The sequence below is a fragment of the Melanostigma gelatinosum genome, assembly GCF_949748355.1.
Source record: "Melanostigma gelatinosum genome assembly, chromosome: 12".
Taxonomy (NCBI): Eukaryota; Metazoa; Chordata; class Actinopteri; order Perciformes; family Zoarcidae; genus Melanostigma; species Melanostigma gelatinosum.
The window spans coordinates 505,664-526,585 of NC_136645.1; the positions used below are offsets into that span (position 1 = coordinate 505,664).

Sequence of the window (20,922 nt, forward strand, 5' to 3'; positions counted from 1 at the left end):
ACTGTTGATGGTCACTGTCACTTCCTGTGGCTTCATGTTTTCAGGTTGTCCGTCTGTCTCATGAACGTGATATCTCAGAAACACCTTGAGGAAATGTATTTAAATCCATTTCGAATGTTAAAGTCACTGTGACCTCACAATTAATTAATTCATTATTTATCGTACTTGTTCTTCTGCCCCCAAGTTGCCAAACAATGAATTGCATTGTTTTTGACGTTCAGGTGAACTTTGAGGAGTTTAAAGAAGGCTTCGTGGCCGTTCTGTCTCGCTCTCTGGACTTCAGCACATCAGAGGACGACAGCAGTTACCTGGAGCCAGGTAAGACACGGGGGAGGGGCCGTACTGGTGCCAGGTAAGACACGGGGGAGGGGCCGTACTGGTGCCAGGTAAGACACGGGGAGGGACCATACTGGTACCAGGTAAGACACGGGGAGGGACCGTACTGGTACCAGGTAAGACACGGGGAGGGACCGTACTGGTACCAGGTAAGACACGGGGGAGGGACCGTATTGGTGCCAGGTAAGACACGGGGGAGGGGCCGTACTGGTACCAGGTAAGACACGGGGAGGGACCGTACTGGTACCAGGTAAGACACGGGGGAGGGGCCGTATTGGTGCCAGGTAAGACACGGGGGAGGGGCCGTATTGGTGCCAGGTAAGACACGGGGAGGGACCGTACTGGAGCCAGGTAAGACACGGGGGAGGGACCGTATTGGTGCCAGGTAAGACACGGGGGAGGGGCCGTATTGGTGCCAGGTAAGACACGGGGGAGGGGCCGTACTGGTACCAGGTAAGACACGGGGAGGGACCGTACTGGTACCAGGTAAGACACGGGGGAGGGGCCGTATTGGTGCCAGGTAAGACACGGGGGAGGGGCCGTATTGGTGCCAGGTAAGACACGGGGGAGGGGCCGTACTGGTGCCAGGTAAGACACGGGGGAGGGACTGTATTGGTGCCTAATGAAAAATATATGTGAAAAATATTTGACAAAACATGTGAAAAATGGCCGACAATATGTAAAACATATTTTATAAAATGTTGTGAAATATGTAAAAAACAGCAACGAGCCTCACTGTTGTTCCTTCATCACCATAAACACGCTGTAGCTTATTCTGACTCAATCACACATACAAATAATACAGCACCAAATGTGGATCAATCTACTGCTGAAAATAGGCCCCAAGAAAGTCTATTTTTCCTGCTGTTTGTTTGAGAAAAACTTCAGTCAATGCTGATGAAACTGTCTGTGTTTTTAAAGATTGACGTCTTCAGTGGGAACCAATGACGTTGGAGCTGAGACAGACAGACAGGAAGTCAGACAAAGTTGAGAGACGGACTGACATGTTGGTTTTAGATTCAAACATGAGATTGTTTAGCAAGAAGAAAAATACAGAACAAAGTTTTTGTTCATAATCTTTCTTGTTCAGATGGAGAAACTTGAGTATAGTTGTGAGTATTGTAGTGAGTATTGTGAGTATAGTTGTGAGTATTGTAGTGAGTATAGTTGTGAGTATTGTGAGTATAGTTGTGAGTATTGTAGTGAGTATTGTTGCGGGTATTGTAGTCAGTATTGTTGTGAATATAGTTGTGAGTATTGTTACGAGTATTGTTACGAGTATTGTTCTGAGTATAGTTGTGAGTATTGTCGTGAGTGTGGTTGAGAGTATTGTAGTGAGTATAGTTGTGAGTATTGTAGTAAGTATTGTTTTGAGTATGGTTGTGAGTATTGTAGTGAGTATAGTTGTGAGTATTGTCGTGAGTATTGTGAGTATAGTTGTGAGTATTGTTGCGGGTATTGTAGTCAGTATTGTTGTGAATATAGTTGTGAGTATTGTTGTGAGTATTGTTGTGAGTATTGTTCTGAGTATAGTTGTGAGTATAGTTGTGAGTATTGTCGTGAGTGTGGTTGAGAGTATTGTAGTGAGTATAGTTGTGAGTATTGTAGTAAGTATTGTTTTTGAGTATGGTTGTGAGTATTGTAGTAAGTATTGTAGTGAGTATAGTTGCGAGTATTGTTGTGAGTATTGTAGTGAGTATTGTAGTGAGTATTGTAGTGAGTATTGTAGTGAGTATTGTTGTGAGTATGGTAGTAAGTATTGTGAGTATTGTCGTGAGTATTGTCGTGAGTATTGTCGTGAGTATTGTTGTGAGTATAGTTGTGAGTATTGTAGTGATTATTGTTTTGAGTATAGTTGTGAGTATAGTTGTGAGTATAGTAGTGAGTATTGTAAGAATAGTTGTGAGTATTGTGAGTATTGTTGCGGGTATTGTAGTCAGTATTGTTGTGAGTATTGTCGTGAGTGTGGTTGAGAGTATTGTAGTGAGTATAGTTGTGAGTATTGTAGTAAGTATTGTTTTGAGTATGGTTGTGAGTATTGCAGTAAGTATTGTAGTGAGTATAGTTGTGAGTATTGTCGGGAGTATTGTAGTGAGTATTGTTGTGAGTATGGTAGTAAGTATTGTGAGTATTGTCGTGAGTATTGTTGTGAGTATGGTCGTGAGTATAGTCGTGAGTATAGCTGTGAGTATTGTAGTGATTATTGTTTTGAGTATTGTTTTGAGTATAGTTGTGAGTATAGTTGTGAGTATTGTAGTGAGTATTGTAAGAATAGTTGTGAGTATTGTAGTAAGTATTGTTTTGAGTATGGTTGTGAGTATTGTAGTAAGTATTGTAGTGAGTATAGTTGTGAGTATTGTCGGGAGTATTGTTGTGAGTATTGTTGTGAGTATGGTAGTAAGTATTGTGAGTATTGTCGTGAGTATTGTGAGTATAGTTGTGAGTATTGTAGTGAGTATTGTTGCGGGTATTGTAGTCAGTATTGTTGTGAATATAGTTGTGAGTATTGTTGTGAGTATTGTTGTGAGTATTGTTGTGAGTATTGTTCTGAGTATAGTTGTGAGTATAGTTGTGAGTATTGTCGTGAGTGTGGTTGAGAGTATTGTAGTGAGTATAGTTGTGAGTATTGTAGTAAGTATTGTTTTTGAGTATGGTTGTGAGTATTGTAGTAAGTATTGTAGTGAGTATAGTTGTGAGTATTGTTGTGAGTATTGTTGCGGGTATTGTAGTCAGTATTGTTGAGTATTGTCGTGAGTGTGGTTGAGAGTATTGTAGTGAGTATAGTTGTGAGTATTGTAGTAAGTATTGTTTTGAGTATGGTTGTGAGTATTGTAGTAAGTATTGTAGTGAGTATAGTTGTGAGTATTGTCGGGAGTATTGTTGTGAGTATTGTTGTGAGTATGGTAGTAAGTATTGTGAGTATTGTCGTGAGTATTGTCGTGAGTATAGTTGTGAGTATAGTTGTGTGTATTGTTGTGAGTATTGTTTTGAGTATAGTTGTGAGTATTGTTGTGAGTATGGTAGTAAGTATTGTGAGTATTGTCGTGAGTATTGTTGTGAGTATGGTTGTGAGTATAGTTGTGAGTATTGTAGTGAATATTGTTTTGAGTATTGTTGTGAGTATAGTTGTGAGTATAGTTGTGAGTATTGTTGTGAGTATGGTTGTGAGTATAGTTGTGAGTATTGTTTTGAGTATAGTTGTGAGTATTGTAGTGATTATTGTTGTGAGTATTGTTTTGAGTATAGCTGTGAGTATTGTTTTGAGTATAGTTGTGAGTATTGTTGTGAGTATAGTTGTGAGTATTGGAGAGAGTATTGTTGTGAGTATTGGACAGAGTATTGTGTGCACTATCGCGCTGTATCCTGAATATATTTCAGTCTAAGGGTCTGGGACGGTGGTTGTGGCAGCAGAGCTGCAGACATGTTGTAGGTTGATGCTCTGTTGTCCTGAAGCTATTTCTGTCTGTGCTCTTGTCTCCACCGCTGCAGTGAAACATCACAATGATCTGGTGATGTCAGCAGTGAACAGACTGAGCAGTTGATCGCTCAGTGACTGATCAGTATCAGTGGATCAGTATTGATCAGTCTGGTCTCACGGGAGATAAGCTGCTGTGCTTCACATTTAAACAACCATGAATGTGTGTTTATCACAATCAGGTTTAATTTCAGCTTCTGATGATCTAACTGTCTCATCGTTTTTTAGATTGAGTGCTTTTTTAATTTATTATTTGTAAAATACTCAAACAAACGAACATGAGACATGAAGGTCTGAAAATCTGAGAATTCTTCAAAGTGTTTTTCTTTATCTCTGAGGTTCTCAGAGCGTTTGCTGGATCTGTCTCATGTGAATCCGACGGATCTTTGCAGAGTTGTGTTCATTCCAGTCTCTGTTTGACCAGAGAGCTGACACCAGAGGAGGCTAAGAGTCCAGACCCACTCGTTTCCATTAGTGGAGCCAATCGTTGAGGGTCCATGTTAACAGACAGATCCTTTTGTTCTTTTGGTGATTTAATCACAATAAACAGTTAAAAAGATGCAGAAATAACTTCATAATGATTTGTAAAAAGTCTGAATTCATGTTTTGTTAGTTCTCTCTGTAATGCTGCGTTAACACCAAACGCGTCGCCAATTCATCGCACCACATATTCACCTCCATCGCTCCGCCGGTCAAAACGCTGGGGACCAAGTGTTCATTCACGCGAATCGCGCTGGACGTGCCGGAGAGGGGGCGGGGCTTATCGCCCTGAAAGCCGTTCAACTGTCCGCCATCAACCATGGAAAACATAATCTATTTCTGCTTAGTACGTGTTGTGGAAGTCACAGATATCCCGGGAAACTAAACGCCGTCATGTCTGGTTCATAACATTGTTCAGAGGAGCTCCGTGGATTTCATCGAGCTGTATTCACTGTGACTAGCTAGCCACACGTGGCTGTTTACTACAGCTGTACACACACATGTATACACATAGTTTGGTCTCTATTAGGGCTGCACAATTAATCGAGTTTTAATCGCCATCAGGATTTTGGCTGCCACGATTAAATGAGCATGATCGTCTGCGATATTGACGTTTAAAATGCGTGCTCTGCTACATATTAAATCAAGTGCTTCCTCAACTAACAGTCAGCGACCACCAGGGGGCGAACGAGATGGGAGGTGTCATGCGCGCAGCCTGCAGACTCCGGCAGAAGTCGAGAGACAACAGAGCAGACGGTCTAGCGCAGGCACGGGCAAACTACGGCCCTCGGGCCTTTTAATCCGGCCCGTCAGATATTGGTACAAAATTGCCCAAACTATAATAAAGACGAGGGCTGGGCAGTATACCGGCTTTTTATTTCCGTATGATATGAATTCTTCACACACATTATACCGGTGCATAGCCGAAACAACTGCTGTCTGCTTTCAACAGGCAGCTGAATGTGTTCTTGCTGCTGGCAGCGCTCGTTCTCTTATATGTGTTGAGAGGGAACTCTAGTCATGGTCAGAACTTCATAACAACAATGAACAACCCACAACTACCGCTCTGTAACAGAGAAACACCACAGCACACAACAGTCTGTGACACATAAACAAGTAGTAACACTAATAATTGTACATTTATAAAATTTCACCGCCGAACTGCATGCTGGGTACAGCTCGCCCGCCAGCACAACAGTCTGCTAACAGCTGGGAGGCTCCGTCCTCCATAACGTTCCATTAAAGAACAGAACAGAGCGATGCAGGATGAACACTGACAGACCGGAGATGCACCGATAGAGTTTGACACATAATCACGCTGATTACCGTAATGGAGTGGTCTCACTGACGTCACGATCTCCTTAGTTACCAGGTCGGTCGGCCATGTTGGAGTACATACAGATCCTCCATGGCGGCGAGTAAACAAGGAAGTGCGGCGAAAATACCATACTTTGAATCACTGGATAGTGCATCAAAGGTTCGCTACCTTGCCAAATTGAAGGTTATTGGTAACTTGGATCCTTATACGATGAGTGCAGATCGTTTCAGTGCCGATCCTACTTACCTTCCATCGGTAAACTACGCCAACATCTACACGTATCTCGTGAACACCCCGAGTCCTTACACGAAAGACGAGTTGGAGTGCTACAAAGGGCTCGACGCTTATAATCAGTTTGTCAGTGGATGGGTCCGAGACGTCAAAGCAACGGTCGTCGAGAATTCTCATCTCGTCATTGGAAGGGTAAATATATACAGATCTGGTCAGATATTTAGCAATATTCAATGTTTACTCAGCGCAAACAGACACGTGTGTTTGTTTACATTGTACGTGCATGTCATTGTGTGCGTGTGTGTAGGAATTCACTTTCAACTAACTCCTAACTTCATCCCCCCCCCCACACATATATATATATATATATATATACACATATATATATATATACATGATCTGACGTTAAACTCATATCAAGCAATGCTGAGGCTGCATCGCTGTGTTTCGCCTGTTGTACACGCTCGACACGTCTCTGGCACCGACTGCTGTCACGGGCCGATGAAGCTTCGGTAACCTTCTCATGTCCATGTTTAATTTATATTTCCTTTATTAAATACTGTTCACAAACGAATTTGTAAATAAAATCACTGACCACTTATAAAGTGATCCGCACATACTCGAGTGTACCCCAAATTCGATTCCTTTATATCCCGAGAGATGCGCGACAGCCATTTCTGGCGACGTCGCTTGGATAGCTCCTTCGTGTCATTTCCTTGATGTGTAATGACCGCTGGCAAACCAAAGAATGATTTATTGTCTCTATCAGCTCTGCTGCCACAACCAAAGACAGCACAAAAGTTCACCATGATCGATAGGTTCTGCGACTCAGCCGTGCATGCCAGTGGCTGTGTGTACTCCAACATGTACTCCAACATGGCCGACAGCTAAACTGTGACGTCACACGAGACCACTCCATATGCGTGGTATTTGTTATAAATGTAGGTTGGTGCAAAGAGGTGATAAGAAGCTGTACAGGGAGGGGCTTAGGACCCAGGGGAATGTAGGCGAAGGAAACGGGAAGAGACGGAAGACACGCCACACAAACAGCTGTTCACCGCTCGTCACCATCCTGCAGACCAGTGAGGCTCAACTGGTGGTTCGTCGCGGACCCGTTTTCAGTGGCCTTTGCTTCATGCAGCAGAGTTATTCACGCTCCTTTCCAGCATTTACGCCACTTTGTTCAGCTGTGCAGGAAAAACACCGACCAATGCGTTGTAAATCACGTCACGTGATGCAGTTTAACCAATAAAATAAGGGTATTCTGATACGTCTCCTGACGCCAGTGAGATGCACCCACACCGTGACACAGGGGGGAGAGACAAGGAAAGACTTCACAGAGCAGAGCTCTGATCATGTTACATGTGACAGTTAAATAGCTGTATGATCAAACTGCTAAAAAGACCACAGTCATTAACCTTTACACGAGAAACTCCGTGTCAAAGATGACTGCTTAATAAGTAAGTGCATGATAAAATATGCATTTATGAACAAAAAAATACCATGTAAGATCCCAGTTAACTGATGAACACCTCAGATCTGTTCTGAGAATTGTCACACCCAAACTGACACCAGACGTTGACGCTCTGGTTTAAAGGGTGACCAGCAGCACTGTTCCCACTGGAACTAAATGCAAGTTCCTGTTCAGCTCACTGCTTTTACTTGTAATGTATATGAGTTCACACACTCATTCATCTGCTACTGGCCGGCCCGTCTGTCACATTTTAAAACTCAATGTGGCCCCGAGCCTAAAGGTTTGCCCACCCCTGAGCTAGCCCCTCGAAAAGGATCATCATTCGTTGTCTGGAAGTTTTTTGGATTCAGGGCAAGTGATGTTAACCAAGAGCAAATCATGTGACAGAGTGCGTTCGAGTTGTGTCCGCATAGTAATCGCTAATGCTAATGCTCATCGCTATGCGCCGCATTTATATTTTCCTGCTACGAGATGCACTGTGATCAGCAGGCTGATGCAAAGAGTTGTGCATTAGCCTGAATGTAGCACAACAATGGAAGTGGAAGCAGTGTTCTTATTCATTTAAACGTGAACGTGCAATAAAAAGATGTTGTCCCTAAAATTAATGAATAATCCTGAAATAATCGTGATCGCAATGTTGATCAAAATAATCGCGATTATGATTTTGGCCATAATGGTGCAGCCCTGGTCTCTGTTGATATGAGGTATCAGAGCTCTGGGTGAACACAGACGGCTACAGGATTTGTTTCCTGATTCAACAACGGCAGGAAGTCATGATGTCAGGGGGAGCAACTCAACGCTGATCGGCGATTTGGTGTTTGACGCAAATTCGCGGCATCGCAGATTCGCGCCCGACGGTCTCATGGCGTCTGTGCAGAGGCTTTGTATGTAATCTACTCACGCGAATAACTCGCGCCGCGTTTGGTGTCAACGCAGCAGAAGACGACAAGCTAATAACTTCTGAGTCTGGTTCTATTGGTGCTATGCTAAGCTAACATTGTAGCATCTCCATCAACTCTTTAAGATAACGTCCTCCAGGAGTAAATCCGTCTTCAGAACTGGTGGATTTGAGTTTAACGTGCGGCCATCTTTGTCCCACTTTGTCAGTGTGTTGTGATCTCCGTGCTGGTCTCGGTCTACTTGAAGTCCTGGTTCTGCTGCAGAGGATTCCAGTGTGACGATCGTTATTTGTCTTCCAGTTCTCCTCAGTGACTCCTCCCGTCTGTCTCCGTCTCTTCCAGTTGTTCCAGAGGAGGTGAAGCCAAAGTTCGTGAAGGGAACGAAGCGTTACGGCCGTCGCTCTCGGCCCGACGACGCCGCGCTGCTGCCGACCGGCGACCCGGAGAACCCGTCAGCGTCCAGAACCGAGGCGGAGGACTCGTCACCGACCGGCATCCGCAGGGCCAAAGTGAGACGCTCGACGTCTCTGGAGAGCGTTGAGGTGAGACCTCCTCCTGCTCCACCTGCTCCACCTCCTCCTCCTGCTCCTGCTCCTGCTCCTTCTCCTGCTCCTCCTCCTGCTCCACCTCCTGCTCCTTCTCCTCCTCCTGCTCCTCCTCCTGCTCCTGCTCCACCTCCTGCTCCTTCTCCTGCTCCTCCTCCTGCTCCACCTCCTGCTCCTTCTCCTCCTCCTGCTCCACCTCCTCTTCCACCTGCTCCTCCTCCTGCTCCTCCTCCTGCTCCTCCTCCTGCTCCTCCTCCTCCTACTTCTCCACCTCCTGCTCCTTCTCCTCCTCCTGCTCCTCCTCCTGCTCCACTTCCTCTTCCTCCTGCTCCTCCTCCTGCTCCTCCTCCTGCTCCTCCTGCTCCACCTCCTCTTCCTCTTGCTCCTCCTGCTCCACCTCCTCTTCCTCCTCCTCCTCCTGCTCCACCTCCTGCTCCTTCTCCTCCACCTCTTGCTCCTTCTCCTCCTCCTGCTCCTTCTCCTCCTCCACCTCCTGCTCCTGCTCCACCTCCTCTTCCTCCTCCTCCGCTTCCTCCTCCTCCTCCTCCTCCTTTCCTCCTCCTCCCCCTCCTCCTTTCCTCCTCCTCCGCTTCCTCCTCCTCCTCCGCTTCCTCCTCCTCCTCCTTTCCTCCTCCTCCTCCTCCGCTTCCTCCTCCTCCTCCGCTTCCTCCTCCTCCTTCTTTCCTCCTCCTCCGCCTCCCCCTCCTCCTCCTTTCCTCCACTGCCTCCTCCGCCTCCTTCTCCTCCTCCTCCTCCTCCTCCGCTTCCTCCTCCTCCTTTCCTCCTCCTCCGCTTCCTCCTCCTCCTCCTTCTCCTCCTCCGCCGCCTCCTCCGCCTCCCCCTCCTCCTCCTCCGCCTCCCCCTCCTCCTCCTTCTTTCCTCCTCCTCCGCCTCCCCCTCCTCCTCCTTCTTTCCTCCTCCTCCGCCTCCCCCTCCTCCCCCTCCTCCTCCTTTCCTCCACTGCCTCCTCCGCCTCCTTCTCCTTCTCCTCCTCCTCCTCCTCCTCCTCCTCCTCCTCCTCCTCCGCTTCCTCCTCCTCCTTTCCTCCTCCTCCGCTTCCTCCTCCTCCTTCTCCTCCTCCGCCGCCTCCTCCGCCTCCCCCTCCTCCTCCTCCGCCTCCCCCTCCTCCGCCTCCCCCTCCTCCTCCTTCTTTCCTCCTCCTCCGCCTCCCCCTCCTCCTCCTTTCCTCCACTGCCTCCTCCGCCTCCCTCTCCTCCTCCTCCTCCTTCTCCTTCTCCTCCTCCTCCTCCTCCTCCGCTTCCTCCTCCTCCTCCTCCTCCTCCGCTTCCTCCTCCTCCTCCGCTTCCTCCTCCTCCTCCTTTCCTCCTCCGCTTCCTCCTTCTCCTCCTCCGCCGCCTCCTCCGCCTCCCCCTCCTCCGCTGCCTCCTCCGCCTCCCTTTCCTCCTCCCCCTCCTCCTCCTCCTCCGCCTCCCCCTCCTCCGCCTCCCCCTCCGCTTCCTCCTCCTCCTCCTTTCCTCCTCCGCTTCCTCCTTCTCCTCCTCCGCCGCCTCCTCCGCCTCCCCCTCCTCCTCCTCCGCCTCCCCCTCCTCCGCTGCCTCCTCCGCCTCCCTTTCCTCTCCTCCTCCTCCTCCTTCTCCTTCTCCTCCTCCTCCTCCTCCGCTTCCTCCTCCGCTTCCTCCTCCGCTTCCTCCTCCTCCTCCGCTTCCTCCTCCTCCTCCTTTCCTCCTCCGCTTCCTCCTTCTCCTCCTCCGCCGCCTCCTCCGCCTCCCCCTCCTCCTCCTCCGCCTCCCCCTCCTCCGCTGCCTCCTCCGCCTCCCTTTCCTCCTCCCCCTCCTCCTCCTTTCCTCCACTGCCTCCTCCGCCTCCTTCTCCTTCTCCTCCTCCTCCTCCTCCTTTCCTCCTCCTCCGCTTCCTCCTTCTCCTCCTCCGCCGCCTCCTCCGCCTCCCCCTCCTCCTCCTCCGCCTCCCCCTCCTCCGCCTCCCCCTCCTCCTCCTTCTTTCCTCCTCCTCCGCCTCCCCCTCCTCCTCCTTTCCTCCACTGCCTCCTCCGCCTCCCTCTCCTCCTCCTCCTCCTTCTCCTTCTCCTCCTCCTCCTCCTCCTCCTCCTCCGCTTCCTCCTCCTCCTCCTCCTCCTCCGCTTCCTCCTCCTCCTCCGCTTCCTCCTCCTCCTCCTTTCCTCCTCTGCTTCCTCCTTCTCCTCCTCCGCCGCCTCCTCCGCCTCCCCTCCTCCTCCTCCGCCTCCCCCTCCTCCGCTGCCTCCTCCGCCTCCCTTTCCTCCTCCTCCTCCTCCTCCTGCTCCACCTCCTCTTCCTGCTCCTCCTCCTGCTCCTCCTCCTCTTCCTGCTCCTCCTCCTGCTCCTCCTCCTCAGGTTTCAGAGCACTCCCTCTGTGGAACTTGTGAGTTCAGTTTGTGGATTTATTGGCTCAGCCGTGATGTCACTTCCTGTAACTCTGTGTCAATCAGCGTGTAGCCCCGCCCTAAAGCATCCCCTGCTTTATGGTCTGTGTGACTCCAATGGACCGTCACAGCCCGGCTCACAGACTGAGACAAATAGCTGGCTGCTAAAAATCAGCAATTTTATTTCTCACAGCAGTAAAAACCAAGTAAGATGTCAGTCGAACACAAACAGATGTGATTGTTCAGGCCAGTGCCATCGAGGCTCTTCCTCCCCGAGAGACCGGCTGCCAACTGGAGAGGGTGTTTTAAGGCAGAGCCACACCGGCACAGGTGAGTCTCATCCTGCAGACGAGCCTCCGATCAGCACCTGCAACAAATGAAACACACGGGGCACCTCCTGTATGAGAGGAGGGGGGGGGTCGTCACACCCCCCATAAAAACAGGGTTCCCATCTGGAATCCCAACACGAAAACGGGAACGCTGCATTGAAGAAGACTTGAAACTAGAGATTGAGACATAAACTCATGTTTACAATGTTTACTGAGGGAATAAATCAAGAGAGAAGTAGAGTCATTTTCTATAGACTTCTATACAACCAGAGGAGTCGCCCCCTGGTGGACACTAGAGAGGATGCAGCTTTAACACGTGACGGATTGAAGAACTTTAAAGAACCGGAGGTTTCCGTCTGGTTTATACTTTATAACCAAAACACCCACAGAACACAGTAACATTTAGACATTCCTCTCTGGTGTCACGGTGAATCTTGTCTTCTCTCCACCACCTCGTTTACATCAGGAACCCTCGTCATCTTTCTGTCACCATGACATCGTCACGGTGCTGTGTGACCTCTGACCTCTGACTGCTGCTTTAGGAGTCAAAGCTTCTTCCTCTTGTTTGACCTCATCGGAGGAAGATAATGTGAAGGAGAAGCTGGTCTCACCATGAACACACACACTCACAGAGACACACACATAGAGACACACACACACATACACACTCACAAAGAAACACACATGGAGACACACACACACACACACACAAATACACAAATACACACACACACACATAGAGACACACATCCACAAATACACACACACACATAGAGACACACACACACAAATACACACTCACAAAGAAACACACGTAGAGACACACACACACATACACACTCACAAAGAAACACACATAGAGACACACACATACACAAATACACTCACACACACACATAGAGACACACGTACACAAATACACACACACACACACACATAGGGCAACACACAGAGACACACACACACAAATACACACACACACACACATTTACACACACACATAGGGCAACACACAGAGACACACACACACAAATACACACACACACACACAAATACACACACACACACACACATATACACACACACATAGGGAAACACACAGAGACACACACACACAAATACACACACACACATAGAGAAACACACATAGAGACACACACACACAAATACACACACACACACATATACACACTCACAGAGACACACACGTAGAGACACACACACACACACATAGAGACACACACATACACAAATACACACACACACACACACACAAATACACACTCACAGAGACACACACATAGAGACACACACACACACACACAAATACACACTCACAGAGACACACACATAGAGACACACACACACACACACACAAATACACACACACACACATATATACACACACACACACAAATACACACTCACAGAGACACACACATAGAGACACACACACACACATCCACTAATACACACACACACACACATAGAGACACACACACACACACACAAATACACACACACACACACACATATACACACACACACACAAATACACACTCACAGAGACACACACATAGAGACACACACACACACATAGAGAAACACACATAGAGACACACACACACACATAGAGACACACACATAGAGACACACACACACAAATACACACACATATACACACTCACATAGACACACACATAGAGACACACACACACAAATACACACACACACACACACATAGAGACACACACACACATAGAGAGACACACAAATACACACGCACACACAAATACACACTCACAGAGACACACACACACACATTGACACACGCACACACACATATACACACACACTCACAGAGACACACACATATACACACACACACATATACACACACACACATATACACACACACACTCACAGAGACACACACATAGAGACACACACACACTCACAGAGACACACACATATACACACACACATATACACACACACACTCACAGAGACACACATATACACACACACACACTCACAAAGACACACACATATACACACACACACTCACAGAGACACACACATAGAGACACACACACACATATACACGCGCACACTCACAGAGACACACACATAGAGACACACACACACTCACAGAGACACACACTCACTGGAGGCTCACTGTGTGTGTGTGTTGGGTTTAGTCGGTTTAGTCTGTTTCAAATATGAGACGTGCTGTGATTCTGCTCCAGTGCTGTGAATACCTGAAGGAGGAGAGGAGGGGGAGGTTCTGGCTGGAGGAGGTTCCTGTGGTTTGGGGCGTTGGAGGATTGGAGGAGAGGAGGGGGAGGGGGAGGGGGAGGGGGAGGGGGAGGTTCTGGCTGGAGGAGGTTCCTGTGGTTTGGGGCGTTGGAGGATTGGAGGAGGAAGTGGGTTTGTGAGGAATGTCGTGCTGCAGACGCTCTGAGCTGCTGAAGAAGAATGTTGAGTTTTCTTTGAGTTCTTTAAAACAGACAAACTGCTTCTGTTCTATTCTGACTCCTCTTCTGCATCACACACACACACACTCTCACACACATACACACACACACAGAGACACATACAGTGAAACACATAGACACACACACGCACACACACACACAGAGACACACATACACACACATACACACACACACAGAGACACATACAGTGAAACACAAAGACACACACACTCACACACACACACACACACACACACACACAGAGACACATACAGTGAAACACAAAGACACACACACACACACACACAGAGACACACATACAGTGAAACATAGACACACACACACATTCACACACACACACACACACACACACGCACACACCAGTGGTGGGCCGTCAGAGCCTGCAAAGCCTTCTCTGCTGGCCTAAACACAATCACAAAGTTATATCTATTTTACAATTTAATAATGTTTCATAAATACACTTCATGTATTATAATATTTCCCATCATCTTATGTTCTCATTGCACAGCTCCTTCTTCCTCAGTTGCTCTGCTTCCAGTGCAGCTTGTTTTAAGCAGAGCTTTTATCCAATCAGATCTCACCTCTGTGTCTCTAGGTAGAACAGAGCCAGAGGCCTGCAGACTCACAAGTGCATCCATGTGCAGTTTAAGTGAATGAGGACGATGTTGTTGATTGTCACAGTGTTCAACCAATCAGATCTTTAGTTTGACATGTTGGGCGTGTTCTTTGACGTGTCAGAGCTGCTAGCCGGCCTACAAGTACGTCAGCATTACATGCAGCTCAGTGTTCAGGTGCAGCGCTGCAGTGAGGTGCAGCGTGCGCTGTGATTGGTCAGTGGGCGAACACGTGACTGTTGGAAAACGACACTTAATCAGAGCTTAGTCGAGGAGAAAGAGTTCAAATTGAAAGATATGGAAGAAATGATGACATATGTTGCTTGGTGTAGATTATTTATTTTTTTACCAAGCTGTGTTTTTCAAACACTCAATGGCTGAATAAGGAGGAGAAACGGATTTAGTGGTGGAGTTACTGACAACCCTTTCTCAAGAAGGACATTTCAGGAAAAGCTGCAGCTGGCAGCCTGACTCAGCAGGAAGAGGATTCGTATGAACGGTATTTCTTGCTGACAGCGTGGAGAAGCGTTGCACATGTTATGGCTGAATGCGTTTCATTGGAAGTGAGCTGTTGGTGTTTGGAGCTACGCTAACCTGAGGACGCCGTAGCATTTGAAAACCTTTGGAGAGACTCAAGAGAATCTACAACTCAACCAACACGTTCGCAGGGAAACTGCTCCACAACCGCGGCCTGGCGTGAGGTCTGCGCCGGCGGAGGTGGGATCCCGGCCCCGCTGCCAACCTGATCCCGGCCTCGCTGCCAACCTGATCCCGGCCCCGCTGCCAACCTGATCCCGGTCCCGCTGCCAACCTGATCCCGGCCCCGCTGCCAACCTGATCCCGGCCCCGCTGTGAACCTGATCCCGGCCCCGCTGCCAACCTGATCCCGGCCCCGCTGCCAACCTGATCCCGGCCCCGCTGCCAACCTGATCCCGGCCCCGCTGCCAACCTGATCCCGGCCCCGCTGCCAACCTGATCCCGGCCCCGCTGCCAACCTGATCCCGGCCCCGCTGCCAACCTGCGTTTGTTGTTTTTTTACATAGTAACGTTACGACTGTTCATTTGTCTGTCGTGTGGTTTTTATGAATGATATTTGAATGTCTCGTGCTCTTGTGTGGTGGAATGCGTGGATCCGCTGCAGGTTTGCTGGATTGATGCGTCATAATGAGGTTATTAGGAGGTTCAACTGTAGTAGGACAGCACTGAAGGCCCAGGTATAAAATCCACAGCCCGACACTGACACACACACATACACAGAGAAACACACACACAGACACACACACACACACACATACACACACACACAGTGAAACACATACACACACACACATACACACACAGTGAAACACATACACACACAGAAACACACACACACATACACACACACACACTGAAACACATACACACACAGAAACACACACACACACACACACACTGTGGCAAACCAGGGGGAAAAGCCGAGCCGACACAGCACAGGAGGCGGATCCCCGAGCTCAGGTTGGGGGAGGTGATAGTTGGGGGAGGTGATAGTTGGGGGAGGTGATAGTTGGGGGAGGTGATAGTTGGGGGAGGTGATAGAGGGGGGAGGTGATAGTTGGGGGAGGTGATAGTTGGGGGAGGTGATAGAGGGCGTATACTATCCGGTGCAGGTGCTGCAGCCACTAGGCTCGTGGCAGTGGTCACACCTGCAGCCCATCAGCTAAATACAATGAGCATATATTCCCAGGGCTGTGAAGCAGCAGACAGACTGGGCAGAAGAATACGAGGATCTCCTGAACCTCTGGAGAAGAGCTTCAGCAGACCGGAGGTCATTAAGCGGACTCGCCTCTCCTCTGCTCTGCCCAAACAGGACGGAGGAATCATCTCACACTGGGTGTAGACCAAAGGCCAAAGACCCCGACCGGGAGGAATCTTTTGTTGAGTTTGACCCTATCCCGCTCAACCCTACCCTGTTTATTAAAGCACACTTTATGTTACATGGCTACTGTCTGTGGGTCTCCTGTTTTATCTCTGAATCTTGCCTCCACGTCCCCCGGGTTGCACACACACACACACACACACACAGAGTGACCTCCATGTTTTTCCTCTGCAGAGCCTGAAGTCTGATGAGGAGGCAGGAAGTCAGAAGGAGAACATCCAGCCAGACCTTCAGAGTAAAGGTACTGTCTGCTGTGAACACTTTGATAAAAAGTCAAACACAGAGACTGTAAACTACAACTCCCATGATGCAATGCCACACCCAATCACAGAGCTTAGAATTGTGTTTGAACGTTTGGATGAATTCAGAGACTTAACCCTCCCGACCGGCTTCTGCTCCACAGCAGCAGCAGCCGAGGCTCATGGGTAACGTAGTATTCTCAGCTGGCGTGTATACTGTGTGGTACTGGGATGTACTGTGATCTGGTCTTCAGTACTAGTACCGCTGTGTAGGAATACTCTGTAACTGTAAAAGTCCTGCATTCCACATCTTAGTAAGCATCAGATGTACTTAAAGTATACAGTAAAAGTACTCATGATGCATCAATAATACTTATTATAGTAGTGATGCATCATGAGTTCATCACTTTGAAGGAGGAGCTTGATATTCACTTTATATACTGCTGGTAGTTTAATCTGTAATACATCATGATGGGTGCAGGTCCTCAGCAGGAGGAGGAGGAGGTCGGAGGAGGAGGTCAGCTGGGCCTTCAGCAGCTCAGCACAGAGGTGAGGACCCACAGGAGGAAGTTATCTGTGATGTCATGAGGTCATCAGTAACTGATCACACGTTCAAACAGGACCTGGACGGCAGAGTCAGTGTCGGAGACTTCCAGAAGGTTCTGTGTGGCTCCGCCCCCTTCTCCTGCTCCACCCCCGTACGATCAGCTGACCTGCAGAGGGCGCCACGGCAGGTCAGACGCTCACTTCATGTACGAGTACACGTAGTAGATGGAGGGTGAAGTACTGATCACTTTGTTTCTGGGAAATGACTGAAAGCTCATGAGCTGTGGGGGGTCATACAAAGATGATTTATGACTATAACAATACAAAGATATCAATAAGATGATTTATGACTATAACAATACAAAGATATCAATAAGATGATTTATGACTATAACAATATAAAGATATCAATAAGATGATTTATGACTATAACAATACAAAGATATCAATGAGATGATTTATGACTATAACAATATAAAGATATCAATAAGATGATTTATGACTATAACAATACAAAGATATCAATGAGATGATTTATGACTATAACAATATAAAGATATCAATAAGATGATTTATGACTATAACAATACAAAGATATCAATAAGATGATTTATGACTATAACAATACAAAGATATCAATAAGATGATTTATGACTATAACAATACAAAGATATCAATAAGATGATTTATGACTATAACAATACAAAGATATCAATAAGATGATTTATGACTATAACAATACAAAGATATCAATGAGATGATTTATGACTATAACAATATAAAGATATCAATAAGATGATTTATGACTATAACAATATAAAGATATCAATGAGATGATTTATGACTATAACAATATAAAGATATCAATGAGATGATTTATGACTATAACAATATAAAGATATCAATGAGATGATTTATGACTATAACAATATAAAGATATCAATGAGATGATTTATGACTATAACAATATAAAGATATCAATAAGATGATTTATGACTATAACAATACAAAGATATCAATAAGATGATTTATGACTATAACAATACAAAGATATCAATGAGATGATTTATGACTATAACAATATAAAGATATCAATAAGATGATTTATGACTATAACAATACAAAGATATCAATAAGATGATTTATGACTATAACAATATAAAGATATCAATAAGATGATTTATGACTATAACAATATAAAGATATCAATGAGATGATTTATGACTATAACAATATAAAGATATCAATAAGATGATTTATGACTATAACAATACAAAGATATCAATAAGATGATTTATGACTATAACAATATAAAGATATCAATAAGATGATTTATGACTATAACAATATAAAGATATCAATGAGATGATTTATGACTATAACAATATAAAGATATCAATGAGATGATTTATGACTATAACAATATAAAGATATCAATGAGATGATTTATGACTATAACAATATAAAGATATCAATGAGATGATTTATGACTATAACAATACAAAGATATCAATAAGATGATTTATGACTATAACAATACAAAGATATCAATAAGATGATTTATGACTATAACAATACAAAGATATCAATGAGATGATTTATGACTATAACAATATAAAGATATCAATAAGATGATTTATGACTATAACAATATAAAGATATCAATGAGATGATTTATGACTATAACAATATAAAGATATCAATGAGATGATTTATGACTATAACAATATAAAGATATCAATGAGATGATTTATGACTATAACAATATAAAGATATCAATGAGATGATTTATGACTATAACAATATAAAGATATCAATAAGATGATTTATGACTATAACAATACAAAGATATCAATAAGATGATTTATGACTATAACAATACAAAGATATCAATGAGATGATTTATGACTATAACAATATAAAGATATCAATAAGATGATTTATGACTATAACAATACAAAGATATCAATAAGATGATTTATGACTATAACAATATAAAGATATCAATAAGATGATTTATGACTATAACAATATAAAGATATCAATGAGATGATTTATGACTATAACAATATAAAGATATCAATAAGATGATTTATGACTATAACAATACAAAGATATCAATGAGATGATTTATGACTATAACAATATAAAGATATCAATAAGATGATTTATGACTATAACAATATAAAGATATCAATAAGATGATTTATGACTATAACAATATAAAGATATCAATAAGATGATTTATGACTATAACAATATAAAGATATCAATAAGATGATTTATGACTATAACAATACAAAGATATCAATGAGATGATTTATGACTATAACAATATAAAGATATCAATAAGATGATTTATGACTATAACAATATAAAGATATCAATAAGATGATTTATGACTATAACAATATAAAGATATCAATAAGATGATTTATGACTATAACAATACAAAGATATCAATAAGATGATTTATGACTATAACAATATAAAGATATCAATAAGATGATTTATGACTATAACAATATAAAGATATCAATGAGATGATTTATGACTATAACAATATAAAGATATCAATAAGATGATTTATGACTATAACAATATAAAGATATCAATAAGATGATTTATGACTATAACAATATAAAGATATCAATAAGATGATTTATGACTATAACAATATAAAGATATCAATGAGATGATTTATGACTATAACAATATAAAGATATCAATAAGATGATTTATGACTATAACAATACAAAGATATCAATAAGATGATTTATGACTATAACAATATAAAGATATCAATAAGAGATGATTCATGATGAAAGTAGAAGTTGAATTATCACTAAAGATGTAAAACAATCATAAAAGGCTTCGTGAGTCAAAGTGTGATGTGATTGGACAGGAAGACGTGTTGTGATCATGTGATCAGTTTAGATCACATGATAAACTCACACGCTGTGGAACCTGAACCTAAACAGAGAACTCATTTCTGAGTGTGAGTTCACGAGGAGCTCCTGAACGCAGCGCCCCACCCCCTCCACCGAAGGGCCAATCAGGAGGCTCCTCTGCAGCTGACAGTCATCAGTCCACTCAGGTGTGTCTTCAGGGAGCTCTCCTCTCACACAGGTAGGACTCAGCATGCACCGCTCATCAGGCCTCATCTCAGGCTGTGGTCTGCTGACCTGGGTGAGGACGGACCAGACCAGGACCCAGACCCAGACCAGGACCTCCTGCTGCACTCAGGTGAGGAGGACAGAACGTCTCCATACAGAAGAGAAAGACAGAGGAGACTGGATCACATGTGTGACACATGACAGGAGAGACACTTGACTGTTGATCGATAGAAGATCAGCTGATGTTCCAACAGTAACTTGTTCTAGGCTGCTTTTATTGTGAAACTCTTGAAACAGGAAGCTGCTCCAGCTGATTTCTTCGTCGACTGAATCAAAGAACATGTTGGTGAAGTTCTTCATTCATCAGCTGACGAACAATATTCAGATCAACGTCTCTGCTGCTGACGTGTTTCTGCTGTTTGTTTATTGGATCAGCAGGAAAAGCTCCTTTAACTTGATGTCACTCAAAGAACCCAGAACCAGGTTCTACGTCTTCACTGCTTGTAGTGGTGGAAAGAAGAGCTGCAAACCTACTGTGCTGACTG

At 45.0% G+C, this 20,922-nt stretch overlaps 1 protein-coding gene across 1 annotated transcript in view; it reads left to right on the plus strand.

Moving 5' to 3' along the window:
• The window catches only part of LOC306785641 (ninein-like protein), a gene marked incomplete at its 3' end in the record, with an annotated part of 31,900 nt that overhangs the window by 597 nt on the left and 10,381 nt on the right, over positions 1-20,922 (plus strand). The window contains exons 3-8 of the mRNA XM_079280099.1: positions 222-318; positions 8,556-8,755; positions 16,651-16,717; positions 17,197-17,264; positions 17,336-17,449; positions 20,391-20,507. Coding sequence (XP_079136225.1) covers positions 222-318; positions 8,556-8,755; positions 16,651-16,717; positions 17,197-17,264; positions 17,336-17,449; positions 20,391-20,507 — 663 coding nt within the window. The remainder of the gene's footprint in view (positions 1-221; positions 319-8,555; positions 8,756-16,650; positions 16,718-17,196; positions 17,265-17,335; positions 17,450-20,390; positions 20,508-20,922) is intronic.